Source organism: Dama dama, chromosome 17 (genome assembly GCF_033118175.1).
Source record: "Dama dama isolate Ldn47 chromosome 17, ASM3311817v1, whole genome shotgun sequence".
Classification (NCBI taxonomy): domain Eukaryota; kingdom Metazoa; phylum Chordata; class Mammalia; order Artiodactyla; family Cervidae; genus Dama; species Dama dama.
This window is the reverse complement of record NC_083697.1, coordinates 31,988,471-32,015,440: the sequence shown is the minus strand read 5'-3', so window position 1 is coordinate 32,015,440 and position 26,970 is coordinate 31,988,471. Positions and strand designations below refer to the sequence as shown.

At 41.1% G+C, this 26,970-nt stretch overlaps 1 protein-coding gene across 2 annotated transcripts in view; it reads left to right on the top strand.

The window, feature by feature from the left end:
• The first annotated feature begins 862 nt into the window (after positions 1 to 862).
• The window catches only part of METAP1 (methionyl aminopeptidase 1), a 49,154-nt gene continuing 23,046 nt past the window's right edge, over positions 863 to 26,970 (top strand). Inside the window, exons 1-3 of one of the 2 annotated variants that reach the window (XM_061164360.1) lie at positions 863 to 1,044; positions 20,984 to 21,035; positions 26,606 to 26,718. In XM_061164360.1, coding sequence (XP_061020343.1) covers positions 931 to 1,044; positions 20,984 to 21,035; positions 26,606 to 26,718 — 279 coding nt within the window. In that variant the 5' untranslated portion in view covers positions 863 to 930. The remainder of the gene's footprint in view (positions 1,045 to 20,983; positions 21,036 to 26,605; positions 26,719 to 26,970) is intronic. The other variant, XM_061164358.1, reaches the window with a different exon arrangement.

Below are 26,970 nucleotides of genomic sequence, written 5' to 3'. Positions count from 1 at the left end.
CAGAACCATACTCAAGAACAAATTAGAAAATGGCAGACCTGGGGCATAGCCGAAGAGACTTAGGTTTGCATTAGATGACCTCTAAAGCTTCTTTCAATTGTGACATTTCATGATCAACTCAATCCTCCCCTATTTACCTCTTAAACAATCAACTGGTATAATACAAAAAACTGTACTGAATACTCAGGAGTTGTGTCACTATCACTAGCCCGTACTTTGCCAATGGAGGGAGGAGTGGTGTGAAAAATAAGAGGGCGCGAGGGAAAGCTGACACAAAACCTAGCACACTTCTTCATTAACAGTTCCCAGGCTTCCTTTCTTTGTGAATGAGCGGCGGTCCTTAGGCCTCAAAGCAGACACTATCTGCGCGAATCAGAACTTTAAAATGGAGTTACTTTCCTTTTCCAAGGAGCTGCCGGGTGGACCAACACAGAGGAGTGGAGCGTCCTTTCCAACGGCCTGAGCGTATGGCAGACGTTCAAGACCCTGGGATCCAGTCAGTAGGCGACAACTGGGGATTTCTCGTTAGGCACCGAGAGGGCCTTTCCTAGTCGGCCGAACCTGGCCTTCTCTGGGCGCCGGCTCGCGGCAGGTAGAAGCGCGACCGCGCGGAGGGGCCGAGGCGCAGGCCAAGAACCCTTGCGGCTACCACGTGCGCACTAGCGGCCGAGAGGCTGGGGGCCTCGGGTGGGGGGCGGGGCCAAGGCCACGGGGCGGGGCCAGCTGCGCGCGCGGGGCGGGGGCGGGGCGCGCAACGTGCTCTGGGCAGGCCCCGCGCTCCTCCTCCTCCTCCGGCGCCCAGGCCCGGAGGTCCGAGCTCCTCCCCCGGCGCGGCCTCGCTCCCCTCCCCTACCCTCCCTCTGCCCAACCGTTCCTCCCTCCCTCCTCCCCTTCTTCCTCGGTGAGGCGCTCCTCCAGTGGCCAGGCAGCATGGCGGCGGTGGAGACGCGTGTGTGCGAGACGGACGGTTGCAGCAGCGAGGCCAAGCTCCAGTGCCCAACCTGCATCAAGCTGGGCATCCAGGGCTCGTACTTCTGCTCGCAGGTAGACTCCCGCTTCCCCCGCGGCCCCGCCGCCGCCTCCCTCCCCTCTCCGCTTTGCCCTCGCGGCCGGTCGGGACACGCTCCTCCTCTTCCCCGGGCGGGCTCGCCGGCCGCTCTTCCTCCTCCGCCTAGTCTGCCGCGCCGCCGGCCCCTCTCGCCTCCGGGGGATCTGGGGCCCCTCCGGCCGCTTGGGACGCCCGCGGGGGTGGGGGCGCTGGCTCGCTGCCTTGCGGGCTGGGGGCGGAAGCGGACTTGCCCCCGGTCTCCCGACCGCCCTAGGGCGCCGCGTTTGGGAGCCAGTTCTCAACGCGCATCTTCCGAGCGGGCGGGGGCCGCCAGGTGTGCGGGCTTCGCGGGACAGGTGGGATCGCTGGGGAAGGGGGCAGCCCTGGCCGGGCGAGTCGCCGCAGCTGCAGCTCCCGGCGGGGCTCTGGTCTTGGTCGGTGGGGGCTGCGGGGCCGGGTAGTCACTCCTACGGGATTGGGGGTCGGAAGAGACCCGCTGGGCTTGGAGAAGGGTTACCTGGGACGGTGGGGGCGCCGAGAGGGGCAGGGCTAGCTCCAGCCCCACCCACCCCTGTCCCTAGGTCTTACTGCCGCACGTTGACACTTAAGCAACTTTGGAGTTGCGGATGGAAAGGGATCTGTGTAATTCATTCTTTTCCTTTGGCACTCAGAATTATTGATTTACAAAACCGTAAGATAACAATATGAGTCACCTCAGATTAACTGAACTTCCCACTGAGCGAAAAAGACAGTTCCATTAAGGATTATGCTTTAAGGCCGTATTTTAACAAGTTTTGTGCAGTGGAGCAAAGCCAGCATTGAATGGTGTCCGGACTGAAACGTCTGCTGGTGTTTGTTTACTGAAGAGCCCTAGTGTTCCGGCTGCATTTAGACGCCCGGAGTTGTGGCCTGGCGGCATTTGTACGGCTTTTGGTTACAATCCAGTTTTGTTGGAGAGAGGCACGGGAGTGTTCCAGTACGAAGTTGGTAGTGTCCTGCGGGGAGGAGAGCATGCACAAAGAGTCTAAAGGTACCGACCGGGCCCTGTCCTTGCCATTGACTGTGAGATCTTGAGCTAGTCAAGTTTATCTTTCTGAGCTCCAGTCCCACCACTGTACAGAGGGGAAGATGAAGTTTTTACTCATGTATTTAACGAGGTTGTTCTGAGACCCAAATTATCCAATTAATGTGAAATCTTAATAAAACAAAGGCAGTTTTTTTTAAGTCTGGCAGTAGAGCGTAGCACATATATATGTATGTATATATACACAAATGAATAGAAGGAAAACATACATGAGCAATAAACACAAATAATATAACTTTCAAATATAAAATGTGTAAACATAAAGCTGTATGTGAAATGAAGATGAAAATAAAATTCCAGAGGTCCAACACTTGTAAGATAAGCCGTTGTAAAAGATCCTGGCAATGTTGTACAGGTCTTGTTTTCAGATAGGATATGATCCTTGACCTTGTTAGTATCATTTGGAAAAGTTACACTTGGAGAAGTGTTGCTCTTTCTAAAAATAGCACTGGGACTTCTCAACATGCTGAACCTGGTCGGAGTCCTTTTGTTTCTTTAAAATAATTTTCAGATTCTGTGATTTGTTGAGGCCTGTGTGGGACCTGGACTTAAAAAGAAAATCCAGTGGTTTGTTTTTGAAAATCATATACTCTCTGAATAGAACAATGTGGTGGATTACGTTTTGCTTAAATTTAGTTGTCGTTTTGTAATGTTAAATGAAATAATATGTACAGACACTTGTTGAGATTCTGAAAAGATGCTGTGAAACTATAGTCATCAAGGATAGGTGATACTCTCCTAGGCATGTATTATTTAGTAGAAAGGACATTGGCTCATTGGGGTTTTTGGGAACATGCCAACACATTTGTGAAAACACGCAGGGTATATTTAGTACGGTAGGTATTTCATGTTGGATTCTGCAGGTATATTTCTTGTTCCATTGTTATGCCTGTAGTTGAATGTATTTTGATGCTTGAAACTATCTCTCTTCATTCCTGTTGCTTCCTCCTTTAGTCAGTTTTTAAAATTTCTCATCAGTTTCTCTTAGTTCATTTCTCTACTGTAGTTTCCCACCTTGTAAGTAAACACTCACACACACACACACACAAATCAAAGGAGCAAAACCTTTCATGCAAAAGTTATTTTTCCCCTAGCATAGCAGTCTGACTGTGCTTCTCCCCAACCTATAACAAATAGAATTACCATTGCTTACAGGATTCTAGCCCCATAGTCAGGGCACCTCTTATGAGTCCAGCTTTATTCTCTTGGTTTAACCAGAGTCTGTATTTATACTTGTTCCTTTACACAGAATATCACCTGTCTTCTGAAATCACAGATGTTCTTTCAGTCCCATCTTGAGACCTTGTTCAATCACTAAGCCAATTTCCACATTTATTATGAAACTGGGGCTTCTCCTTGCCACTTCTCTGATCATCTTCACTAGCAGTGGTCTGTCTTTTCTCTTCTCCTTGCTTCTGTGGTCCCCAGGCTGATTGTCTGATCAGCTTGTCTTTGGGAATAAGCTGTGAACAAAACTACAAGAGAACAGAAGTAAGCCTTTTCCAGTTATCCTGTCACACCACCTTATTTCCTCTATAACATTTTATGCAGTCTGATCATTTGATTTTTGTTTATCTTTCAATCAGAAGGTGAGCATCATGAATAAACTCTCACTGCCCTCTCCTCATTTCTCAACACAATGCTCTGTATGTAATAGGTGGTCAATAAATGCTTGAGTCAAAAGGCAGAATAAAGAGGTGCATTCATGCATGCTCAGTTGTGTCCAATTCTGGGACCTCATAGACTGCAACCCCCCAGGCTCCTCTGTCCATGGAATTTTCCAGGCAAGAATACTGGAGAAGGTTGCCATTTCCTCCCCTGGGGGATCTTCCCAGCCCAGGGATGGAACCCTCATCTCAGGTATCGGCAGGCAGATTCTTTAACACTGAGCCACTAGGGAAGCCAGAATAGAGAGGTAAACTGCCACAACTGAATCACAGTTCTGTTACTAGCTGTCTGCTTTAGGCAGGTAACCTTTGTTGTGTGTTATAACCTTTCATTTTTTGACATGAATTATATTATTTTTGTTTGTGCTGAGTCTTTGTTGCTGCGCAACAGCTTTCTGTAGTTATGGCAAGTGGGCATCTCACTGCAGTGGCTTCTCTAGCTTCAGAGCACTGGGTTTAGGGCACTCAGGCGTTGGTGGTTGCAGCCTGCGGGCTCAGTAGTTGCGGCTCTCGGGCTCTAGAGCACAGACTCAGTAGTTGTGCACTGGGCTGAGCTGCTCTGTGGCTTGTGGAATCTTCTGGACCGTGGATCGAGCCCATTTCTCGTGCACTGGCAGGTGGGTTCTCATCCGCTGTACCACCAGGGAGGTCGTGTTACACCCTTTTAAAATGGGGCTTTGAATAGTACCAACCTCAGGGTTTGTATGTATTAATGAAACACTTAGCGTAGCAATACATTTAATCAGTGTTAGCTCTTTTTATCATTATACTGTATTCATGCTTAAGAAGATAGAAATATTTTTACTTAAGATGCTTAATTTTAAGACAAATTTTGGTCTTTTAATGAGTAAAACCTATTTCATTTGAAATCGAGCTTTACAGGAGTTTATGATGTTTGATGGTATTTCTTTATAGCTGTATCCGTCTTATTCGGTAGTAGTTGGCTAGGTTTAAAGCTTAGTAGTTTACTCATAGTCCCAAAGAGTTTGTAAGAGTTTTTTGAGGATGGAGGCTGTGCTGTATTCATTTTTGTGTTTCCCGTAAGTACTTTGTACACAGTAAGCACTCAGTGCTTTAAATGAAAGAAAAAAGGTCATTAGGCCTGAGAAGGAAAGGCAAAGAGTAGTCAAGCCGTTAGTGAACACCCCAGGGCAGATACTATCTTGACTGTAGTTAAAGGATCCGCAGAGAAGGACCTGAGTGATTTGCAGCCCTTCATAATGCCTTAGAACTTAAAGGGAAGAGGCCTGGGTTTGGAGTCTTACCTGAGTTTTCTGCGACCATGTCCTTGAGTAGGTTGTGTCCTGTTTTATAAGAGAGGGCTAATGATGCCCTCCTTATAGTTGAGGTGAAGGTGAATAAGAGCGTGCAAAGTGCCTCAACACTGTTCAGTAAATAGTGTTGTTGCACCTGCCTTATGTCTACTACCATTGTAGCTAGCCATAAGGAAGGTTTACAGTGTTTGAGGAGGAGCCTTATTTGTTATGAACATTTTGAACAAATTCTTGGAATTGGTTCTTTCAAAGAAGTAGTGGCCATGTAAAGTGACTGCCTGGGTCTTCAGTAAGAAAATGAGTGGGTGGGCATCTCGGATGTTGGAGTCGAAAAGTGAGGAAAGAATTGCACTTCCAATATGTAGGTCTTTGAAATGTAACCCTGTCCTCTAAAACACTTTCTCCTTTGATAAAGTTCCTGACATTTCTAGGGATTTTCTTAAAATTCTTTACATTACCTCACCCTGTTTCTAGATATTGTGGTAGGATAGCAATATCTAGTTGTGATTTTTTTTTTCTTAAATATAAAAATAACTTTTATTGTAGAAAAATTAGAAAATACAGGTGAAGGGTTGCTTGGTGATAATTTCTGTAAGTCTATTGATGGGTCAAACATTTATGTATTCCTACATACACTTATATGCATATACTTTTATCAAAATGGCTCAATCATATATATAATCTTAGGGAATTTGCTTTCTTTTATGTCTTAAGTAATATATTTGGAATGTGTGTAATGGCTCCATTTACATTATCGTTTGTAATGGCTGAATAATATTTTATGTGATAGATGTACTGTTCTGTATTTACTCATTTATGGTTGAATTTGCTTTCTTTTTAATTTTTTAGCTGCTGTTTAATTGCTTTTCGATAAACGTTCTTGTGAAATTTTAAATCATTTTGATTACTTGAGAGTATAGAGGAATGGTGGGGCTGGTATATAAACCAAGGACTGAACCCATCTTGAGGTGCTGGTAGTTCTCACAGTGTAATTAGTGGATTATTACTAGTTTGAGAACCTCCTGGTGGTGGATGGAGATCTCCTTTTATTGACATGCTTGTATTATAAATGCTTATGTTGGAGTTTTGGCATGAATTATACTTTTATTGTAGAACTTGTAAAAAGCAAACATCCTTTGGTTGGTAGATAATCAAAAGTTTAACCAATCTTTAACTCTGAGTTACTGTTTTAGAGATTGAAGGGCTATTGGAAGTAGATATGAGCTTATACTGTTCATATAGTTTGTGACAAAAGTGTTAGTCACTTCTTTCTTTCTTCTTTTTTCTTGGTGAGTCTTTTTCAGGTTTGGCATACTTGCACAATTTTTAGTTTGGTCTTAGTTAATTTGGTGGGAATGACAGACACATAAGCCTATGGCTAAACACATACCCAGCTCTAGACAGGAGGGAGGATCAGTAGCGTGGTGGCTTCTGTATAAATAAGTTGTCTCTGGTATTAGTAGGAAATCCATTTAGTAGATGTATCATGGGCAGGAATATGCTATAGAGCAACCGTTGAGATTCTCTCCATGTTAAAGTTCTAATGAAATAAAATATAGATATAACCATCCTCTCTGCTTGATCCTGAACTTTTCTTGACTCAGTTTTAACCTGAAGCATGTGTTTATTCATGCTTTGGCAGCTCAACAATTATAAATCTTTTTTTTTCCTTTGATTGGTATCAGCCTTGGGTCTGACTTTGAATAAAGAACAGTTTAACACACCCTGTTAGCTAGGCCCGCCTTTCTCAGTGTGTGTATTTAGCTGCAATAGTTCAATGTGGGAGAGGGACCTCTGAAACTTCCTCTCAACTATTCATTGCAAATGATTTTTCGTTTTGTGCACTGTTCACAGTAGCTAAGTTGTGGAAACAACCTCTATATATATCCATGGATAGATGAATGGGTAAACAAAATGTGGCATAAACGTATAATGGAATACTAGGCTGAAACTCCAGTACTTTGGCCACCTCATGAGAAGAGTTGACTCGTTGGAAAAGACCCTGATGTTGGGAACGATTGGGGGCAGGAGGAGAAGGGGACGACAGAGGATGAGATGGTGGGATGGCATCACCGACTCGATGGACATGGGTTTGGGTGGACTCTGGGAGTTGGTGGTGGACAGGGAGGCCTGGCGTGCTGCGATTCATGGGGTCGGGAAGAGTTGGACATGACTGAGCGACTGAGCTGAACTGAGGCAGTTTTAACAAAAAAGGGAAATTTGCAGTATGTCACAACATGAATGAGAGAAATCAGCCAATCATTGAAAGTGATTCCACTTAACATGAGGTACCTGAAATTGTTAAATTCCTAGGCTCAAAGAGTGGATTGGGTGAAGTGGAAAATGGGAAGTTAGTAATCACCAGGCATTTAAGTTCAGTCCTGCAGATGGATAAACTCTAGAGATCTGTTCTTTACCATTGTACGTACAACAGTGTGAATTATATTGACGCTTAAAATTATTAAGAGGATAGGTCTCACGTTAAGGTGTTCTATTTAAAAAAAAAGTTCTGTTTTTTTTTTCCCCAGTAACCTGTCTGTTTTATAGCCAGGTTCAGTGGGGACTTCTTTGTGATACCCCAGAGCTCTGTGGTGTCTGTTGGAAGGCATTCCTAAAATCACTGTCATGGGGTCTGCTGCTGTGGCCTTTGTCTAGGTCATAGGCTCAGGCCTCAAAAGAGTGGGTAGGGTATAAGTGAGATTTTATGACTTTAGCAATTTTCTTATCATAAAGTGGCAGGCAACAGAGATGTCTCCATCTCTGTTGAGAACTTGTATTAATTGATCCTGCCTTGATAAAAGGTACAAAAGGGCAGCCCTTTGCATCAGATTCTGAAGGTTGCCCTGCCTTATCAGTCAAGCCACGAGCTCAAATCATTCAGTAAAATAGGTAAATTGTAAGTGACATTAGGTTTTAGATGTGACATGACTCCCTGCACACACCCCCCCCCCCCCACTGGGCATTTATTGTCTTACTGATTATTTCATTAACTGGTACTAGTGATGGGCTTAACTATTTGAATACTGATAACCTTGCATAGTTCACTACTAAAATGTATAGGAAAATATAAATGGAGGTATTACGTGATTTAGTATTGCTTTTGAATTGAGGTTTTTAAGTACCTTAAAGTCAGGATCTGTACTTTTTTAAAAAAACTCATGTTTTTATTAGATGTTGAATAGAATAAAAAACTAACAGTAAGTCAACCATAGTATCTAGAGAAACATGGTACAGTAAATGCCGCTGTACTTAACCACCTGAATTATTAAAAAGAATATATTAATGAAGCAAGTAAAACCAGAAAGCACCTATGTGTCTCTCACCCTAGAGGTACTCTCTGTTCTGAGTTGCCTTTATCATTCATTTGCTTTTCCATGTATTTGATTCCTTAGATAATGCATTGTTTAGTTTTGATGTTTTTGAAGGTTTTATAGATCACTGCACATATTCTTCTGCAACTTGCTTTCTTTATATTCTGTTCTTGAGATTCACCCTTGTTGCATGTCGCTCTAGTTCTTTCATTATCATTGCTGTATAGTATTTGTGAATTAATGTATCAGTTTATTCATTCCTTTGTTGATGGAAATTTGGGTTGTTCTAGGTTTTTACTATTATAAACAGTACTACTGTAAACATTCTTGTACCTAGCTCCTGATGCCTATGTGCAAGAGTTTCTCTTGGGTGTACAACCAGGAGAAAAGTTCTTGGGTCATGGGATATGTATGCGTTCAGCTCTGTTTTGACTGAGCCAGATTTTTTTCCAGTGTGATTGTGCTTATTCTCCCATCAGGAGAAACTTTATATTGTTCCATGTCCTCGCTAGGACTTGACATTAATAGACATTTTGGCTTTTGCCTGTTGTGTTACTTATGAATAACAACGTTTGTTGGGTTATTTTTGCATTTGCAAACCTGCTAAAATTTACTGTCCTCAAGAGGCTTATGGTTACTTGTATGGACAGGAAGTACTTAAAAAAAAAAGTTAAATGACCTGGAGTGCTAAGTGAAAGTTACAGACAAGGAATTTTTTTCTTTTAATTATTTTATAACATTATTGAGTCTTCCTAGCTTTTTATTGTGATGATTTTCAAACATAGAAAAGTTGAAAGAAGAGTCTTGTAACTAATTGCAGTATACCGTCACCTACATATTTTGCTCTAATTGCTTTATTTATGAGTTCTTATGTGTATTACATTTGTATATGTATTGGTTGAAAAATTTTAAGTCACAGACAACATGACACCATACCTATTACATGGTTACATGTAAACATCTTCAGCATGTATCTTCTAATGACTGGGATATTCTTTCTTACTTATTAGTACAGTACCATGATTACATGTAAGAATATTGCCAAGAATTCCCTAATATCTTCTAATAGTCAGTCCTATTTGAATTGATCAGTTATCTCCTAAACATCTTCAGTAGTTGTGGTTTTGGTTAATTTTTGGAACCAAGATCCTTTCAAAGCTCATAAGTAGCATGTGATTGTTACATTTCTTAGTCTTAGTATAGAACAGTCCTTTCATCTTTATTTTCTTGATCCTGGCTTTTTGAAGAGACTAGTCAGTTGTCTTGCAGAGTGCACATGTTCTTGGTTATCTGATTATTTCTTCGTAGTGTCTTTAGGTTGTTCTTTTATCCCCTGTCTGTTCTGTCAGGATTCACTTGACAGGACTTGTGAGTGATTCTGTGTACTTCATATTCTATCACATCAGGAGGCGCTCCTAAATGTGATCACTTGATTAGGACGTGCTGCCAGCTCACTGTACATTTTTCACTTTGTAATTAACTACCTACCGTAGCACCTTTGAAGGATAGTGGATTCTATATCCTTTTGACCTTCCTCCAGTAGTCTCTGATTGTTCCCTAGCTTTCTGACCCAAGACAAATAAGGTTTACTTTGTAGTTTCCCTGTCCCAGATCTGGAATCCAGCCTGTCTCCAAGGAGCCCTTGTTTCTGGTAGGAATGTCTTTAGAAATCTAGTTCTGCCTGCTCAGTATGCTCCATACTGAGCCACTGGCTGGAGTCCCTGCCTGGAGAAGAAAGGTACTGACATCTTCAAGGAAGTTTGCTGATGGCTCTGGAGGACACAAATAAAACTGCTAATGGGCAGTTTTTCAAAGCAGCATAGTAGAAAGGTGAAAAATGGTATAGGGAAGGTCCTAGAAGGCCTCCTGAAGGAGGGGTTAAGAAATGGATTTGGGCACACTGGAAAAAATAAATAAAAAGGTAAGTAAAAAGGTGTCTGTTAGTGAGGAGGAGAGGACATTCTCTCCAGGGGAAGGGTGTTTATGGAAGCAGGAGCAAGCTGAGGCGTGTGTGTTACAGCAAGTAACCACAGCCTTGCAGTGGTGAAGAGTCTGAGTGCAGAAATATAAGGAAATAAAGTGATTGTTAGCAGGGCCAGAGACTTTGTGTTCCACTGAGGATATTTTTTTAAAATGTAAATACCTCCATTTGTTTTTTTGTTAAAAAAAGCAGTGCATGGCCTTTGCATAAATTTAAAACAGAAGTGTTTAAAGTGAAAGCTGTGTCATGATCGTATCCTAAGAGTATGTTACAGTTTGGTTTATTATATTATCAGACTTTTATATGTTTATTACATAGAGGTTAAGAGCATGGAAACTGTCTCAAGAGAGCCTGCATTTAAAACCTGGCTTTGCCATTATCTGTGGGTTTTTAATTTTTCTGTGCTTCAGTTTTCTCATTTGTTAAATGGGCAATAATAGAATTTACCCTGTAGAGTTGTGAGGATTAATGGTTGGTGCATGTAGTACTGCCTAAATCAGTGCTTGGCATATGGTCAGCATTCATGTGTTACTTGTTGTTTTTATGTTTTTCGAACAAAACCAGAATCATTGTTCTACAGCTTTGTAACTTAACTTTTTAAAAAATGAATTTCTTTTTTCTACAAGTAAAGAACACAGAGAGACATTACCATCCTAACTATTTTTACGAGTACTTTTCAGTGGTGTTTATTATATTTGCATTGTTGTAGAACATATCTCAAGAACTTCTTTAATCTTGCAGAACTGAAACAGCTCATTAAACAGCTCTCTTGCTTGCTCCACTCAGCCCTGATAACCACTGTTCTGCCTAACTTGTGGGCAACAGCATGAGTATTTTAAAAGAAACATTTTCCAGGTGATTCGAGGACCTATTCAGGACTGAGAACCATACTACCCCATATCAGCTCCTAAAACTTGGTAGACATCTCTTGGTGTTAAAGAAAAAGTGGGGTAAAAACTTAACCTTTCTAGTTTCAGTAGGTAGTCTATAGCCAGTGCTTCGGTGCAGTGAAACAGGTGGAAAGCAGGGTAGTGAGACAAGGCGCTGTCAGAGGAGTGCGGATGTGCCCTGTTGTCAGGCATGGGCTGGGATGGGTGTGGTGTGGACACGTTATGAAGGTAGCATTTGTAACAGACTGAAGGGACAGGTTAAAACTTGTGAGGACAAGGTGTAAATGTGAGTGTCAGGAACAGATAGACGAGGTCGTGCAAGGGAAAGGAAAGTGCAGTCTTCTCTGGGGGAACTCTCACCCTGGTTTAGTGAGGTTGTTGGTATATTTTTCAGAGATAAGGAAGGAAAGGTCGCTCAGGTAAGAGTCAGAGGTTGATTCTTCATGGTGTGGAGAATAAGTCCCTCAAGGGTTTTGAGTGGCCCTAGCCTGGTAAAGAAATGGGAGAAGAAGGAGATTGTGGTCTAAGGAAGGAATACTGTTCAGTCTTCAAGAGTTACTAGGAGGTGCAGAATGTACCTGATGCTGTCAGGGGTTTTGAAGACTCTGCCCTTGTTACTTGATGGCCTCAGCAAGTAAGAGGATGGCGGGTGTCTTGAGAGGTATTTATTATGAACACTTTGGTTCCTTCATTTCCTCAAATATTCATATATTTTGAAATACAAGTCTTTAGCTAGGTAAGCTGTTTTGTGAGACAGTTCTTCCGTTTATTTAATGAGAATAATCCTATTAGTCCTCCTATTAAAAAGGTGGGATTTGATGTAGGTCTCACAAACCAAGTACAAAACACTCTGAAATCCTCTGAGGAAAATACAGGGCTATTTATTTGAATGGCTGCTTTTCAGTGAATGTGATGAACTTCAGCATGTTTATTAATAGTTGATGATAGCTACATTGAAATTTTAATTGGGAGAGAAATGGGCATGGTATGGCATTGATCCAACGCACTGTAAAGTTCTTTAGAACACCAGGTAGTCTGAAAAAATGTAAAACATGTTTTGCTTTTTTAGGAATAAGTTGATAATCTTGTTGAAAGTTTTTTTTTTTTTTTCCCCTGAAATAGAATCAAGGGGGGTTATTTCTAAATCTTGGCAGTTTTTCCATAGCTATGACTTTGCAGAGTAGATATGAAAAGAAAATAGTTTACCATGAATACTTAAGGTGTACCAAAACTTAACCGTTGGTCTTTGCATATCATCTTGGGCTTTTTACTTTGCCCAGTATGAAGTGACAATCAAGAAGAAGCATTTTGAAATATGGTTCCTTTAAAAAACTTATATTGATTTTAGTTTGTTCACAGTTTACTAGAGGATCGAATTAAGAGAGATCACCATGAAATAGATGATTAATTGAATTGTAGAGGCAGTAAATGCTAAAGGGTTTAGAAGATATGTCATTTCTCACTGGGGGACAGGAGGAGTTTTACAGAAAACCTTGTATTTAAAATCACTTGTTGTTATCTTCTGAACTCTTGAAGGAAAGTATGGTTTGAATGAAGGGGAGGAGGGCATCTGATTATTGAAGCTTAATTGCTTTGAAAGATACGATATGTATGAAGCTGGGCATAGGTTAGTGGTACCACCTCCCTGCTCCTGTCCCAGTCAGAGCCCCTCTTTTTTCTGTTTAAATACTAAAGAGTTCTAGATTTCTTTTTACAAGAGTTCTGTGATCAGTAGGGGTAAAAAGAAAAACTTGGCACCTACTCTGATATACTCCAGATGGCATGCATTTGCAATTAAAATAAAAAATTCTTTGTTTATTTAAAATTCAAGATTTGATGATTGAATTTTTGGATGTTGTCATGTTGTAAATAACATTACCTTCTGAGTGGAGAAACTTGGAACAGTCAACAAATAATGGTGAATGTGTAGATGTGCCCACTGTAAAAGGTGAGTCACAGAGAACGACAGCGTTAGGAAGGATGTGAGATTGATGTGAAAAGAAAGAATAACGTGACTGTTTGCTGATGCCTGCCTGACAAGCCTTGTTCACCATAAGTTGACATCCCCCAGGAAGAGGTTAAAGAGGTGAGCTGTGTATTTTGGCCACTGGGGGGATACCCAGTTGTGGAGCAAAGAGTAGGCTGTCCAGTTGGTCACACTGTGAGCAGAAAGTATAAACACATTGCCTTAATGCTGTATTAATTGGTTTAAATCTACTTTAAGTGACAAAATGCCTTAACTCAGAAAACAACTTGTCTTTTAGATAGAATCTTCCTGCAGCTGGAAAACGGCATTCAACTTAAAATACTGGCTGTAGAAAAGGAACCTAAATATATGTGCACTGGACATCTTAGAGATCATGCCAGTTATTATGTTCAATATGGCTTTGATTCTTGAAAAGACATGCATGTGGCTTAGAGTCAAATATTCTAATACTGGGTATCTCTTAACCTGGCATTAGTTTTTCCAGTTTTATTGAGAAATAATCGACAGAACATTGAATAAGTTTAAGGTATTGTTGTATAGTCACTAAGTCATGTCCGACTCCTCGTGACCCCATGGACTGTAACCCGCCAGGCTCCTCTGTCCATGGAATTCTTACTAGAGTGGGTTGCCGTATCTTTCTCCAAGGGATCTTCCCAACCCAGGGATTGAATCCAGGCCTTCTGCATTGGCAGGTGGATTCTTTTTACTACTGAGCCACTGAGGGAGCCTATTAGGTATACAACATAATAATTAGATAATATATACTTTGTGAAACAGTTACCACCATAAGTTCAGTTATTATTCATCACCTCACAGTTTCAGTTTTTTTCCCTTGTGATGAGAACGTTTTAGACAACTTTCAAATATACAATATTGTTAACTACACTCATCATGTTGTACATTATATCCCCAGAATTTGGTTTTCTTTCCACCACTTTAAACTGATTATTTTGGCATTCAATTCCGTATCTCTAAAAAGCATGGTTGTATTTCTCTGTCTTGATCATTTGGTTTTAGGCCTTGTCACTAGCTTTCCTGGAATGAAGGAGAGGGTTTGGCAGTTACACTCCGCACCTGTCATGTGGCTGTCTTCTGATTTGTAAAGTGGTTTTGAGTCACGTAGTCTGCTTGTCCCTTAGTAGTTGTGTGACCTTGGGCAGGTCATTTAGTGTGGCTTAACTTTCTCATCAGTAAAATGGGTACTGTATAAGTAGTGTCTGCTTCATAGGACTGTCAGGACTTCACATATGTCAAGTAGTTGGAATAGTGACTAGCCCATAGTAGGTGCTATGTAAGTGTGATGTATTATTGTTACAGTAGAATTACTTTTCCTTCCTTGTACAGCTCCATTCACTTAGCTTTCTGTGTAGTAAGTGCCCTACATACGAACCCTTGAAAGTTGCAAACTTTCAAAGATGTGAAGGTGTGTTTGCATGTCCAGTTGTGTTTAAATTCACGTGTCTGGTGTACATTGTCACGTGCACCCTCTACGCGAGGCTGTGCTTTTGTCTGCTGTGAAGTACTGTTGCCGTGCAACACGAGGAGGTTACTGATGAAGACCTGGTGGAATCGGAGGCCCAGGGGAAGGACCAAGAGAGACAGGAGGAAGAAGTAACCGAAGAACCAGAGAGATTCACAACAAGGGAAATGGCAAGGGGATTTGGTTTATCTCAGGAGGCGCTGTTAGTTTTTGAGGCATAGGACCCAAACGAAGAAGGGTATGTGAAGGTTGCAGAGTGCCATCCAGTGCTACGGATTATCTGAGAAAAAAAAAGAGCTACTGCCTAGCCATTGCTGGATTTTGGTTTTAAGAGAGTAGATAGAATTGAAAACATCAGGGAATCAGAACCTGTGCCGTCCACGTCAAGCATGCGTGAAATTGCGGCTTCCCTGTGTGCTGTTGCGGACGATCCTGCAGCTCTGCCGTCTCCCAGCGCCTCTCCCTCCTCCAGTCCGTGACTCTGGCGGCCCGTTTACTCGGGGCCAGCCCCTGTATGTCAGCTGTTGTACTGTACTACTGTACTTTTCAAAATACTGTGCTGTAAGATTAAAAGTGATTTTTTATTTTTTGTGTTTGTTTTTTATGTATTATTTGTGTGAAAAGTATTATAATCCTATTACAGTACAGTACTGTATAGCCGATTGTGTTAGTGGGGTACTTAGGCTAACTATTGGACTTACAAACATGCTCTTGGAATGGAACTTGTTTGTAAATAGGGGACTTGCTGTAATCTGTACACGTTTTGTAGATAATCTTTAGCAAGCTGAGGAAATTCTCTTCCAGTTTACTGAGAGTTTTTATTATAAGTGGTTGTTGATTTTTGTTTCCAACTATATTGTGGATTTTTGTTTCATCTTTGCACTTAACGTTACTTTCTCCTTTATGTACATAATTTTGAAGCTCTATTGATACATACAATTTAAACTGTTATATCATCTCAGTTATTTGGCCTTTAAAAAAAATCATCATGTAATTTTCCTCTTTATCCTTAGTAGTTTTCTGTTTTTGTCATACTGGTCCTGAGGCTCTGTATTTTTTTTTTTTTAATCTTTTCTGTGTTCAAATGGGATAGTTTCTTTTGGTCTTCCAAGTTGACTGAATTTTTCTTTTGTCATCTGCTACTGGATGCTGCTGCTGTGCTTAATCAGTCGGATCTGATTCTTTCTTTGTAACCCCTTGGGCTGTAGCCAGCCAGGCTCCTCTATCCATGGAATTCTTCAGGCAAGAATACTGGAGTGGGTAGCCTTTCCCTGCTCCAGGGTATCTTCCCAACTCGGAACCCAGGTCTCCCGCATTGCAGGCAGATTCTTCATCAGCTGAGCCACTAGGGAAGCCTGTGCTACTGAATATATCCAGTTAATTTTTTATTTTGGCTATTGTATTTTTCGGTTTTAAAATTTCCATTTGGTGTTTCTGTATATCTTCGCGAATATTTTCTTTTTTTTCCCATTGATATAAGAGTGTTTTTTGGTTGATTGTTGGAACGTTTTAATAATAGCTGCTTTAAATTCTGTCAGTTAATGCCAGCATTGGTGTCAGCTTAGCACTGGTGTCTGTTGACTCACTTCCCTTATAAATTGAGATTGTCTTGGTTCTTTATATGCTGGATAATTTTAGATTGTATCCTGTGGAAAGTTTTGCATATTATGAAATCTTAAGTCTTGTTTAAATCTTGTGGAGAATGTTGATATTTTAAGTTTTAGCTTCCCTGGTGGCTCAGACGGTAAAGCGTCTGTCTCCAATGCTGGAGGCCTGGGTTCGATCCCTGGGTCTGGAAGATCCCCTGGAGAAGGAAATGGCAACCCACTCCAGGATTCTTGCCTGGAAAATTCCATGGACAGAGGAGCCTGGTAGGCTGCAGTCCATGGGGCCACAAAGAGTTGGACATGACTGAGCGACTTTACTTACTTACTTACTTAACTAACCTGGTTAGATTCAGCCTGCAAGTCCTAGCCTGCCTCTGTGGTTCCAGTGTCGGTTCAGTTTTCACAGCCTTTGCAGCGCCATTCACGTCTGTCCTGAGACCTGAGCGACGGTCTCTGTTAGTGCTCTTCTCACACACATCAGTAGTTTGCATTACGAACAACTTGATGGGGTCACTTTAGGGAGCGCCTTCCTTGGGAATTCTCGGTTTTGGTCCTCTGGCCGGAACAGTGGGGTTTTAGGTACCTCCCTTTGCTGTATGTCGTGACTGTGCCTTTGTCTGGGCCAAATGACAAGGAGGTCACAGACCGAAGAAAGTAAAGGGGTTTGGCCCCATCCTGTCCGGACTGCAGCTTTACTGATTAGAGAAGAGATATCTCCTGCTCAGCGCTTTGGCTCCTACACGCTCATGTTGTGGGTTGCCTCAGGATCACTTGGGGTTTGGGGTGTGAGAGGACAGGGACGAGAAGAGAAGGTGGACTGTACTCTGAGCACTTGGGCTCCCTTTTCTGTTCCTTGAGCCAGAACTGGAGGGCTTCTGGACCACTTCGTGTGCCCTGGTGCTCACCTCCGTGTTGCTCCTGGTGCTTTTGGTGGGGGAGGATGGTAAACTCGTCGCCAGCTCGGTGGTTCCTCAGATGGCCGTGCCACATGTTCTGATTGGGCTCCGGAGCTCCACGAAGCCCGTGAGTCTGACTTCTGTCTCCTTTGCAGTGTGGCCACTGGCTTCTCTGCTCAGAGCTTTTCTGTGGCCATGCCGCCTGGCTAGCAGGATCTTAGTTCCCTGGCCAGGAATGGAACCTGCCCCATGGCGGTGAAAGCACTGAGTCCTAACCCCTGGACCACCAGGGAGTTCCCAAGCTCAGTGTTTTTTAAATTAAAAAAACCCAAACCTGCCTTCCTATTTGCTTTTGTGTCTGCACGGCCTATGACCCTGCCAAAGGTTAGTCACAGGTTGTGCTCACACCCCTTGAACTGGCAGGCTGTTTGTTGTTCTCAGTGTTCTTTGCTGTTTTGGCCGGAAAGTCTGTGCAAACTCGAGGCTGTTCCCACGCTTGGATCCCCCTCCGTGATGCGCAGGTTCCCTGAACAGTGATGCTGGGCTGTGCCTGGTCGCTCAGTTGTTTCTGACTCTTTGCGACCCCAGGGACTGTAGCCCGTCAGGCTCCTCCTGGGATTCTCCAGGCAAGAATACTGGAGTGGGTTGCCATGCCCTCCTCCAGGGAATCTCCCCAACCCAGGGTCAAACCCAGGTCTCCTGCATTGTGGGCGGATTCCTTACCGACTGAGCCATGAGGGAAGCCGGGACGGTGATGCTCATTAGCTACAAAGCCCACAGTCATCGCTAGCTGCCTAATGGCCATAAGTTTTCATCAGCTAAGAATTCAGGGCAGGGTTGATGCACACATTGAAGGTATATAGGTGTACCATCTTTTCAAATTCCAAATTTAAATTGCTTTTAAAAATAATAAAATGGATAATAATTAGAATCGAACACTTGTTATTGACCACACATTTTTACACAGTTTTCCCTACATTACAGTTGAGGAAAGTGGGACTTAAGAGATATTAAGGTTTTTTTCCCCTGTATATTGTACTGCTTATAAGTGATCAAGCCAGGGTACAGGGCTGACCTCAAAAGCCCATGATTTTTGCCATTGCCTGAAACTTAGTATAGAAAAGCATGTGAGTTTTAAGTTGTTCCTACTTACAAGCCCTTTATGAAGTATGTATTATCCTTAGTAATAAGTAGGTGGTGAATTTTTGGTAACATTTTAAATGCTGCTTTTACCTCTCCTCTCTGATGTTCTTTCCCCCTCCCTTTCTTGATTTAAATTGGTATGTAAACTTCTGTGTTCTCTAAATTGAATCAGTTGGGACAGAGATGTTATTTTATTTAAGGAAATATGCGTCAGCTTCTGTGAGGGTAAAAAAAGATGCTGGGTGAGGCAAAAGTATTTTGTTCACATAACCTATTTAGAAAAGCTTTATAAATAGGTTGTATCAGGTTGACAATTATATAAAGGAAGATCTTATTTTGTAATTTTGATATGCATAAATTTAGTTAACTTCAGATTAGTTAAAACCAGTCTCCCAACCACATGGGTAATGACATGAAGTACATGAGACTTTACCGCTAGCTATTCATTCCTCAGATGACTTCGGAAATCACAGCCCTGCATCTTGATTAGTGAGCGACCGGCCCCTCTACTTTTTTCAAAGCCTGTCAGTGATTGGTCCCTGGGTGTCTGTTGCTTGGTTCTCTTGTAGACAGCAGAGCCTGTAGCTGCCTAGCTTTCTTGTTCTCCAGTGATAAACTTATATGACACTTTACAAAAGTGATTCATTGAAAGAAGGGATTGGCTAAGAAGAAAATGCAGCAAAGAAACACTTAGGTGTTAGTGGTGGATGTGAAACCTAAGTGGAACATAAATGGAATTGTAGAAGAAATAGCTGACTGTGGGGATGTTGACACTGCCCACCATTCTAGAGACTCTAGACAAGCAGTCAGAGGAACTCAGAAACAGGCTGGTTGTTACAAATGAGGAAAATGGTTGTGATGAAAAGAATCACTAGTGTCTTAGGGGCAGGGACATCAACAAGAGCTTTACGTTAAAGGAACTCTCAGAGGTATTCAAAGTGCAAAGGATAAAGTGTGGAAACGGTTGCAAACCTAGAAAGTGTACCAAGCACGAGAAAGATGCTCACTCCATCTGCTGAGTTACTCAGTGAGAAGGCGGCACACAGGTTCAGATTAGTCCTGATCAGGCTTTTTTCCCCAACATTTTAACTTATTTATTTTTGATTGAAAGATAATGCTTTACAGTATCGTGTTGGTTTCTGCTGTACATCTGATAAGTTTTTGAATAAAAAAGTAAAATACTCTAATTTTCAACATATCTAATGTTTTAAATTACAATATACTGAACAAATTTTCCAGGTTCCTATATATTTATAACCTAGAGTAAGAGAGTTTTTAATGTGTTGGCAAAAAGTTTTAAATGTCATGGAACAATTTAAATTTTTGCTGTTGATTTTGAAGATTGCTTTTTATGGTTACAGATTGTACAGTGGTTTTTAATGGTTCTACACTACTATGCATAGCAAGGATTGCCTGTATTAAAAGCCCGTGTTTTGGAGTTCTTCAGAACCATTCTGTGTACTAACGGAGTTTTAATTTTGGATTTGTTGATGGAGATCAGGGATGCATAACCAAGTTATCATCAGGTTGTTCCTTTGTTTAAAATCCTTTAATGGCTTTTGTTATCATTAGGGACTCTTCAACATGATCTGACCCCTGCCTCTATCTTTAGTTCTTGTGTTCTACCTCTTCTCATAGCACTGTGTATTTTACTTTTTAGCCCTTAGGACTTAAGAAAGTGAAAGTGTTAGTTGCTCAGTTGTGTCTGACTCTCTGTGACCCCATGGACTGTAGCCCACCAGGCTCCTCTGTCCATGGAATTGTCCAGACAAGAATACTGGAGTGGGTTGCCATTTCCTCCAGGAGATCTTCTGGACCCAAGGATCAAACCTGGGTTTCCTGTGTTGCAGACAGATTCTTTACCATCTGCGCCACCACGGAAGCCCATAGGCTTCCTTAGGATTAAACTATGTATTTAATTGTGTAATTAGCCATGTAATATTTGTCTCAAATGGACCTATATTGTTTACTACCGAGTGCCCAGCACCTATGTACATATAAACATATGCATACACATCCATTCATTCATATCAGTATACAGTGCATGTTATACCCGCAGGGCACTCTGTACATTATATGTATAGATATATGCATAGATATATTTCTTCCTGTGGAGGAGAATGGTTACTTTCCCAAGATTCTCAAAGGATTCAGTGGTCTGAAAAAGTGAAGTATTGCACTATAGGAATTGATACAGTGAAATGAATACTCAGCCTAGATGGTATCATTAAACATTAAAGATGTTCACTTTCTAGTCTCAAACTGCATTTGAATATTTGGACATATAAGATATTATATATAGCCCTGAACAAGCATTTAAAATTACTGCATTGTCTGTAGAACATAAAATTCATTTTGAAAATGGTTATCTGTGTTGGGATATACTAACATAGTAGTGATATATGATGAACTGGGAATCAAACTACTATATCATGAAGGAATCTGCAAATTTTTCCTTATTTTTTTTTTCCTCCTAGTGTATGATTGCTCCATTGGTTCAGGGTTCTTTTCAAATACTTCAAAATAATTTGATAACATAAAATTGAAATAGAACTATGACTGAAATGTTTCCAATTAAGGAAAGTGACGCTGATTTTCATGTTTGTTCTTTTTAGGAATGTTTTAAAGGAAGTTGGGCAACTCACAAGTTACTGCATAAGAAAGCAAGTAAGTAAAGTTACACATCTCTATACTGTTTTTCTTAGAAGTGACTTCTTGCAGAAGACAAGAATTCTTCCAGCTCTCTTACGTGTGTATTTGAGTGTTCTGGCAGTATAATCCCAGAAGCTAGAATTAGGACAGTTTTGTGCTTTGTGATATTCAATCCTGTAAGTAAAATATGACTGAGTAATACCTTTGTTAATCTTGTATTGCATATGTACCGTGAAAACACAAGATGCTTGCTATGATAGTTGGATTGGCTTGCGCAGCACCAGAGAGTGTCCTGACCTTGGCGTCTGGTGCCCTCCCTCTCCTGTACTTGAAGCATTTGCATGTTGCAGGCAGGGGCAAGGGAGCTCCATTTAATCAGATTGCTTTTGTTTTTGTCTAGTGTCAATTTCAATTGCTTTGTCTAACTCAGAATTGTATCACTTTGTTCTTTTGGTGTTTTAATGTTATTACTTGTAGCCTGATGTTTAATTTTCTTTTTTGAAGTTCCTCTGTGAAACACCACAAAGTGAAACTATTGGCTGCTTTTTTAGCTATTGCTGTCCTGCTTTGGCTACTGGTCCTATAAATTTAAGCCTTTAGGGTGGCTAGCTCAAGACAAGTCATCACAGTTACTTGGGAAATTGACAGGGACTTTTTGTTCTTTATAGCATTGCCATCCTGATGGATGAAGGACTGGCAGACAGTATATGGTTCTTGGTATAAGGTTTCTTTTTCAACTTAACTGATTTTGGTATTTTTAGTTCATCTACTTTGTATTTTTAAGGAATTTGCTGATTTAGTGAAGTTTGTTGGATTATTTTATATTTATATACCTTCCAAATCTTATTGAAATCAATTTAACCACCATTTGAAGGAAAAGGAAATAAAAATTTAAAAAGACATTCTGTGGTTATATAAAGTGAAGTCTGTATTTAGTGGAAGTGCTAAGGCTATTGTGGGAGGAAAAATGGTTAGAGATGAGGAAAAGTGATTGTGAGTAAATGAGTTTAAAAAAACATAAATGACAGGATTTGTTACCTCAAATTAAAGGATAGAAATAAGTTTAAATATGCCACTTTATTTTTTTGCCACTTTATTTTATTTACTCATACTTTAAATACTGTGCATCAGATGTGTTAGGTAATTTTAGAGCTCTTTGAGCCAATTATTAACATTTTATTACCCAGGAACTTCTGGAGGAAGGCATGCCAGCCCACTCCAGTATTCTTGCCTTGAGTATCCCATGGACAGAGAAGCCTGGTGGGCTGCAGTCCAAGGGGTCACAAAGAGTCAGACGTGAGTGAGCAACTTAGCATGCACGCAGACACCCAGGAACTTAAAGCATAGGGAACTGAAGGATTGAGGTGAAAGAGTATGCTACTAAAAGAACTTGATTTGAGTCTCTTCCCCAAGTGTTTGCCAGCTCGTTGAATTGTGCCTGTTTCTTCAGTATGGGGTTTCTGAAGGTAGAACTATTTCATTATGACTTATACTGCAAGACAGCTAAACAGTTGGTGTTCCTAGTAATTTTTACTGTATTGGACTGAAACTACTTGTGTTTTACGTATATCTCTGGAGTTTAGTATGATGCCATGTTGCAGATTGTGCCCTCTTGGATCTGATGGACTTAGGTTCACTGGGTGAGCCTAATATTCTTGATGCCTTTGGGTGGTGTTGGGTAGAGTCAGCCCTCAGGTCCTGTGTTTTTCATGCCCTAATAACCATAGTGGGTGACAGTCTTAGAGGTGGGGATGGTATGGGGAAAGATGGGTCTCCAGAGCTAAGATGAGTAATGAGAAAGGGAATAGGGGAAAAAAGAAATAAGAGATAGGGTTGGGCTGGGAAGCAACCAGGGTGTCTTAAAAGATAGCTCTGGTGGCTCAGAGGTTAAAGTGTCTGCCTGCAATGTGGGAGACCTGGGTTCGATCCCTGGGTCGGGAAGATCCCCTGGAGAAAGAAATGGCAACCCACTCCAGTACTGTTGCCTGGAGAATGCCGTGGACGGAGGAGCCTGGTAGTCTACACGGGGTCGCAAAGAGTCGGACACAACTGAGCGACTTCACTTTCACTTAGTCCGAGAAGTGATAGTGAGACAACATAACAAGTAGTTCTGTGTACTGATCTCTAATCGAAGATAACTGATTTCGTATTTATGTTCATGTGGGATATTGGTCTGTAATTTGTTTTTATATCTTTGACTGGATCTGGCATTAGAGTAATCCTGGACTCATAAAATGGGAAATGTCTCCTCCCTTTCTTTTTTCTGGAAGAGGTTGTGTAGTAGTGGTATTATTTCTTCTGAAAATGTTTGCTAGAGTTTGCTAATGAAATAGTTTGGACTTGGAGGAATTTTCTTGGTTGCAGAAGTTAATGAGGCCTCAGGAAACTTCCAAGTGTGAGTTAAAGAGCAACATTTATTTTTCATGTGTCCTAGGGAAGAAGACCACTTGGCTGTAACATCTTGAAAACCCTGCAATGCTGATGCTTGGGTGCATTTTTCCTATGCATACCTACTGCCAGAGTTTACGTAGTATTAGCATTTGCCTTTAGTCTGATCTGTGTAAGTTTTAGCACTTCACATCTCAATACTGTATTAGTCTACACTTTTACACTTAACACTAACACACTCAGTTTCTTTGTCGCCGTGTCGACGCGTTTGACAAGCGTCTTTTGAATAGCCAAAAATATGACATAAAAACCCACTTTAAAAAAGAGAACCTCTATGGGAATTCTCTGACGGTCCAGCTGGACACAGTGCTTTCGCTGCCGTGGCTGGGGTTCAGTCCCTGGCTGGAGAACCAAGATCCCCACAGGCCATGTGGCGCAGCCAGAACAAACCAGCCACCTCTAAATAATACTTTTTCTTCTCCTCTTCTGCCCTCCCAAGCTAGTGTGCTTGAGTTTTGGATTGTACAGGGAAGAGATAATATTTCAGAACTGGTTGCACCAAGCTTTGTGAGCACGGATTACTAAGCCTCACCTCCAAACTACCGAAATCATGGGTTCATTGTGAGGGTTAAATGGGCAGTAATTAGTAAGCGCTCTACAGTCGTTTATTGGGAGAACTGAGTCAGGATTGTGGTCAGAAAATTCTGCCCCAGGCAGAGCTTAGATACGGGCAGCTTTTTGTGGAAGCTGACTGGAGGAGGCCACGTGTTTTAGAGAAAGAAGAATGTGACGTGTAATACTTGAGATCTGACCTTGTACATATTGGGTGCTCTCTGACACCACCTGCAGCTTACCTGGCCCTGTTGCACGGTGATGTTCGAAAGACAGCTTACAGTGTTTGTTTCTGCTGTCCTATGCTTTCACGGTCTTTGTGAAAAGAGCAGTTAGTGTGCAATCTTGTTACCAACCCCCAGTCCAATTCCTGTTTATTGGATTTCTGTTATGTGTCTAGGACTTAGGGGCTTAGATCAAATTGATCCTTAAATAGTTTAAGTAAAATTTATTTTGGAAGAGTGACTTTCCCTAAGTAAATTATACCTAGAGATTAGAAAAGAACTTGCCATATTTTATTCTTGTGTAGCTAGCTTTTGGGTTATAATGCTTGTTTGAGGTCTGCTTTGAATTCTCTTGAAAATTGATTGCGGACAGTTCAGAATTCAGATCAGTAGGGAGCTTTGAAAGGTTTTTACAGCCATCCTTTTCCCTGCACTCTCCCTTGGAGTATGTTAAAGCAAAAAGCCTGCATCTTGATTGCTATTCTGTGCTATGTTTCTGGTGAAAATTATTCTTGAGTTTCATAATTCAGACAGAAGCACTTGGTGCTATTACAGCTAAAGTAGGTTATCAGTTGGCCTGTGTTTTAAACTATTTTCTGTAATGTTTGGGGGCTTCCCTGGTGGCTCAGACGGTAAAGTGTCTGTCTGCAATGCAGGAGACTTGGGTTCGATCCCTGGGTCAGGAAGACCCTCTGGAGAATGAAATGGCAACCCACTCTAGTACTCTTGCCTGGAAAATTCCATGGTTAGAGCCTGGGTGGGCTACAGTCCTTGGGGTCGCAAAGAGTCGGATGCGACTGAACGACTTCACTTTCACTTCACTGTAATGTTTGACCCCAGTGGCAATGAATAGAGTCCATTTTTGTCCTGGAATGAAAAACAGCTTTCCTATTGACATTAGCATTCACAGAGGCTTTCTTGAACTTCATAGGGGAGAAAAATACCTAAAATTTGGTAGCGTAGTAGAGTTTTTCTTTCTCTTTTCTTACTCTTTTCTATTCTTTTACTTCATAAGTACTATTATAATTATATTTTCTTCCAAAATAGTGTGAATGGATTGGTTGTATTTTTGCATTCTTGTCAATTGCACGTCAAGGGTCTTTCACTCCCAAGTTGACCACGTGCTTTGTGGAGAGAATACTGTACTAGAAAGCAGCATTTCCACATTTCTCTGCCCATGTGAACCAAACTTCCCCCATTCCCTCATCTGTAAAATGAGAAAGTGAGACTGGATTATCTTTCTCTGTTGTTGATAACTTTAGTCACCATGCTGTACATTATATCCCCAGGACTTATTTATCACATGACTGGATTTTTGTACCTTTTGACCACCTTTACTCATTTCACCATTCCTCTTTAGCTTAAAGTGATATCTATTCTCCCATTTTGTATTTTAAATAGATCACTTAAAGGGGAGTTTTTTCTCTAAAATCATTTGAAGCCTGACTTTTAAAACCTGTGATAGTGTAACAGTAATCAGGAAAAGATTGGTATGCATTGAGAAGTGTATAGGCTGTTACTTGGTGTGGGAGGGGTTTGAATTCCTGCTGTTTAAAGTCTCATGTTAGTAGTTCTATTTTAGTTTGTAGATAGAGCAATGTGCTCAGATACCACTGAGGGTATGTTCTGTGTGAAAAAGATTTAAAGTGCATTTCACATAATGCAGCATTATATATTATTAACTAACCTGGTAGTGGGGTCTTTGGTTCTTATGTTTCTAATGAATTTTCAGTTACTTTTGATTGATTATTCCCTCCCCCTATCTTTGCCTTTTCCTACTCCCTTCTGTTACCTCCTTCCTGAAAAAAAACAAACTATACTCATAAAATTTTCAAAGCAACTTAAAATGTTTACTTGACAGTCTGTCATCAGCTAAGTGAGAAGTTTTTTTTTAAACTTTAAATTTGCTTGGGAATTATTTAGAATCTGTTCTTTTAGTAAAAACGTGGAACCCATTCATAATGTCTGCCCTCAGCTGGGAAGTTTTGCCTAGGCTCACATCTTATATTTAAAAAAACAGGCTTCCTATAAATTGACATTGTAGAGAGAATGCATTTAGCATTTATTTGAGAAAAGGAGTTTGACCATGTGCTGTTCCTATTCAGCATTGTGTAAAAACTGACGGTATGTTTAGTTGGGGCTTTTTCTCCCAAGACACTTAGATCTTTCAGGAGTCAGAGGGTTGTGGATAGAGCAAGAACATAGTATTTTGGGGATTCAGGTTAAGGTGGAAGTTTGCTTGATTTTGTGCCTGGGCTCTTTGGCTTGGCTTTCAAGTATGTGATTGTTAAAAGTCTGCTGCTGCTTAGTAGCTTGAGCACTGAGGCATTTCTTTCTGTCATTCATCCATCCATATCCTAGAAGATGAAAAGGCCAAGCGAGAAGTGTCTTCCTGGACTGTAGAAGGGGATATCAACACTGATCCATGGGCAGGTTATCGATATACTGGAAAACTCAGACCCCATTATCCACTGGTGAGTAAATAAGGTAATAAAAATTTAATATTTTTTTAAACCAGTCTTCATAATTTTCAGTTTCCTAAAAATGGTTCTTATGATTTGTATTCCGATTATGAATCATGTGATCAGGATTAAGGTTACATTCTAACTTTTTAGCTTTTATGGTATGTTGTTTACAAGTTAGTAGGAGTAATTGCCAGTCATGGATGAAGCAGAAGAAATTTTAGATTAAGGATCAAGACTACTTTAATTTTTAAAAAAGAATGA